The 2,510-nt window shown below is 29.3% G+C and overlaps 1 protein-coding gene across 3 annotated transcripts in view; it reads left to right on the top strand.

Annotated features, from left to right (window-relative positions):
* Positions 1-2,411, top strand: part of LOC123016282 (sorting nexin-8-like) — a 9,032-nt gene extending 6,621 nt beyond the window's left edge. For all 3 annotated transcript variants that reach the window (XM_044416585.1, XM_044416584.1, XM_044416583.1), the window contains 3 exons: positions 1,601-1,817; positions 1,869-2,057; positions 2,115-2,411. In XM_044416585.1, the coding sequence (XP_044272520.1) occupies positions 1,601-1,817; positions 1,869-2,057; positions 2,115-2,198 (490 nt within the window). In that variant the 3' untranslated portion in view covers positions 2,199-2,411. The remainder of the gene's footprint in view (positions 1-1,600; positions 1,818-1,868; positions 2,058-2,114) is intronic.
* The last annotated feature ends 99 nt before the right edge of the window (positions 2,412-2,510 follow it).

The following is a 2,510-nucleotide window of genomic DNA, read 5'->3' as shown; positions in this document are numbered from 1 at the left end:
GTATAGGGAAAGGTCATGAAAACTCCCTTAAAATGACCCGATTAATCCAAAAACGCAGTAAAAAATATAGCTTTCCATTTAAAATAAGAAAGTTGAGACCGACTTCCGGTATAACCGGAACTGCCGCCATCTTGAAAATATTTTCATTTATGAGAACTTAATGGATTATGGCCATGCACCAATTTTCAAATAAATACGATTTTTCGAACTCCTAATAGTTGTAATGTGGGTTTAGACGGAACAGCCCTGTATATGAACACTGACAAGAAATAATTGTATGTTTGGTCTACCGGCAGCCAACCAAGTTCTTTTATTTTTTGAGATACATGGTAAAATTTTCTTAATTTGTAAATTAAACGAGAGCACGAATTTTGTATTTTTTGTAATTTATATTTAGATTGATAATCTAAACATGAATAATAAATAATGAGACCATAATTAAGGTTGGAAAGCACCAATGACTCGTATAGTTTTTTTCGAAGTTTAAAATTCAAAATGTGAAAATTGGTATATAACATTTTTATAACATTTTTAATGCAATATAAGACCTCTTTACAATCAAGTTGACATGTTCTCTAAGTCGTAATTCCGAATTCATTATAATTCCAAGATTTTTGACACTGTTTGAGATACCTATTTCCATATTACCAATTTTGAGATTAATTTGCGAGTTGATTTTTTTATTTCTTGTGGAAATGCAAATTGATGAACATTTACTCGAATTTAAATTTAAACCAATGCTTTTAGACAATAAGGATATTTCATTTAGATCTTGATTAATAAAGTTGCAAGCTCGTTCTACATCGTCAGGATCAAAATGATAGTACAATTGTATATCTATCATCTGCAAAGGCATGGATGTTAACATATTTTACCGATTCTAATATTTCTGCGCTGTATATTAAATTCCCAAAATTGAACCTTGCGGAACACCGGATGTAATATTTCCTGCTCTTGATTGTGAGGGACCTATTGTAACAATTTGTTTCCTATTAATAAGGTACGAATTAAAAAAAATGTTGAAATGTTGTCAAAACCATAAAAAGATAATTTTGCACATAAAAGTGATTGATCGAAGGTGTCAAATGCTTTAGAAACATCCAACAATGGTGGCATCACCTTTATCCAAAGCTCTAAAGCAATTATCAAGAATTTTTCCGAGGGCTGTGATGGTACTATAATTTTTACGATATCCTGATTGTTTATTTGTAATAATACCTTCAGAAACAATATAATTGTAAAGCTGTTTATAAATGACTTTTTCTAAAATTTTTGATAAATCTTTACGTTTTTAATAAGGCTCTTTGGGTACAATTGACTGCTTTAATAGCTATTTCATGTTTGAAATAAAATTTCTTCTAGTGATCTCAGTATTAAAAGTCATTTCCATATTACACAGTTTAAGTTTGATTTTAATTGAAGTTCCACTTTATTTATGTTACCAACTCATGTAAAATTCCCTAAATTTTAAAATTTTCTTTAAGAAAAAAAACAAAAAGGGTGCAAATTACTTTCTACAATATACTATTAAGAAACTGAACAAATTAGTTCTTGTTTTAATTAATTTGGTTTAGTAATGTGTTAAAAATGCACTTTTTAGGGAACTTTACTCCCTTTCAAACAAATCGCAACAAAACGCCAACGTGGAGCAAATCACTGTTTGCGAGCGTCTTTCCCTCCTCCTGGATGTTCTAATATCTCATAAAGATTTGTGTGAACGKCTCGAAAAAGGATTAGCACACGACCACCAACAAGCCCTTTCCAAAATGCTCTCTTTGAAAAAACGTAAAATTCAAGGAGTAATAAGAGGAACAGACGTAAGTAATTGAAAAAAATTATTGTGATTTAAATTAATTGGGTAATTTTAGACTGAAAGTGTCGAACAACTTGAAGCAAAAATGTTAACGCAAGAAAATATTATATCTAACATTGAGCTCCGATCTGATTTTAGTCTTTATTGTGTCCATATGGAAACACAATTGGTGTTTGCTTATCTCGAAACTTTGTCTTCCATTCTGAATAGTTTGGTTTCGTTGAGAATTAGATCCCATTCAGAGGTAATAATTGAAATTTATACTAATAATAAAATTATTGTTTTAAAACTTTTTTTATAGTTGGCAGATATTTGGAAGCAGGTTCAACCAACTGTTCAGGAATATTTACCGATTGATTATGGTGTTGTTAATGGTAAAGCATAGCTTTAAAAATTGCCTTATCTTTAGGTTAAGTAGGTTAAAGGGGCCAAATATTCATTTTAACTATTGGTTAAGTTAGCAATAAGTCTTTATGACTCCTAAACAATACATTCCACTTTTACTCAAATTCCACATTGTGATAAATATACTTGTAAATATTTTATATACATACTCTTATTATTATTATATGAAATAAAGTTATTTTTTATCTTTTAACTTCTGTTATCAATTATTTCACATCACATTTTATGTTCTATTATATTTTTCAAAAATGTTTTGTGGTTTGAATACCAGATACACACTTGAATAACTCAT

Source organism: Tribolium madens, unplaced genomic scaffold (genome assembly GCF_015345945.1).
Source record: "Tribolium madens isolate multiple individuals breed KSU strain unplaced genomic scaffold, Tmad_KSU_1.1 Scaffold_1;HRSCAF=32;Tcas5.2_LG8, whole genome shotgun sequence".
In the NCBI taxonomy this organism is placed as follows: Eukaryota; Metazoa; Arthropoda; class Insecta; order Coleoptera; family Tenebrionidae; genus Tribolium; species Tribolium madens.
Note: the sequence above shows the minus strand (reverse complement) of the source record. Positions and strands in the feature narration are given on the sequence as shown.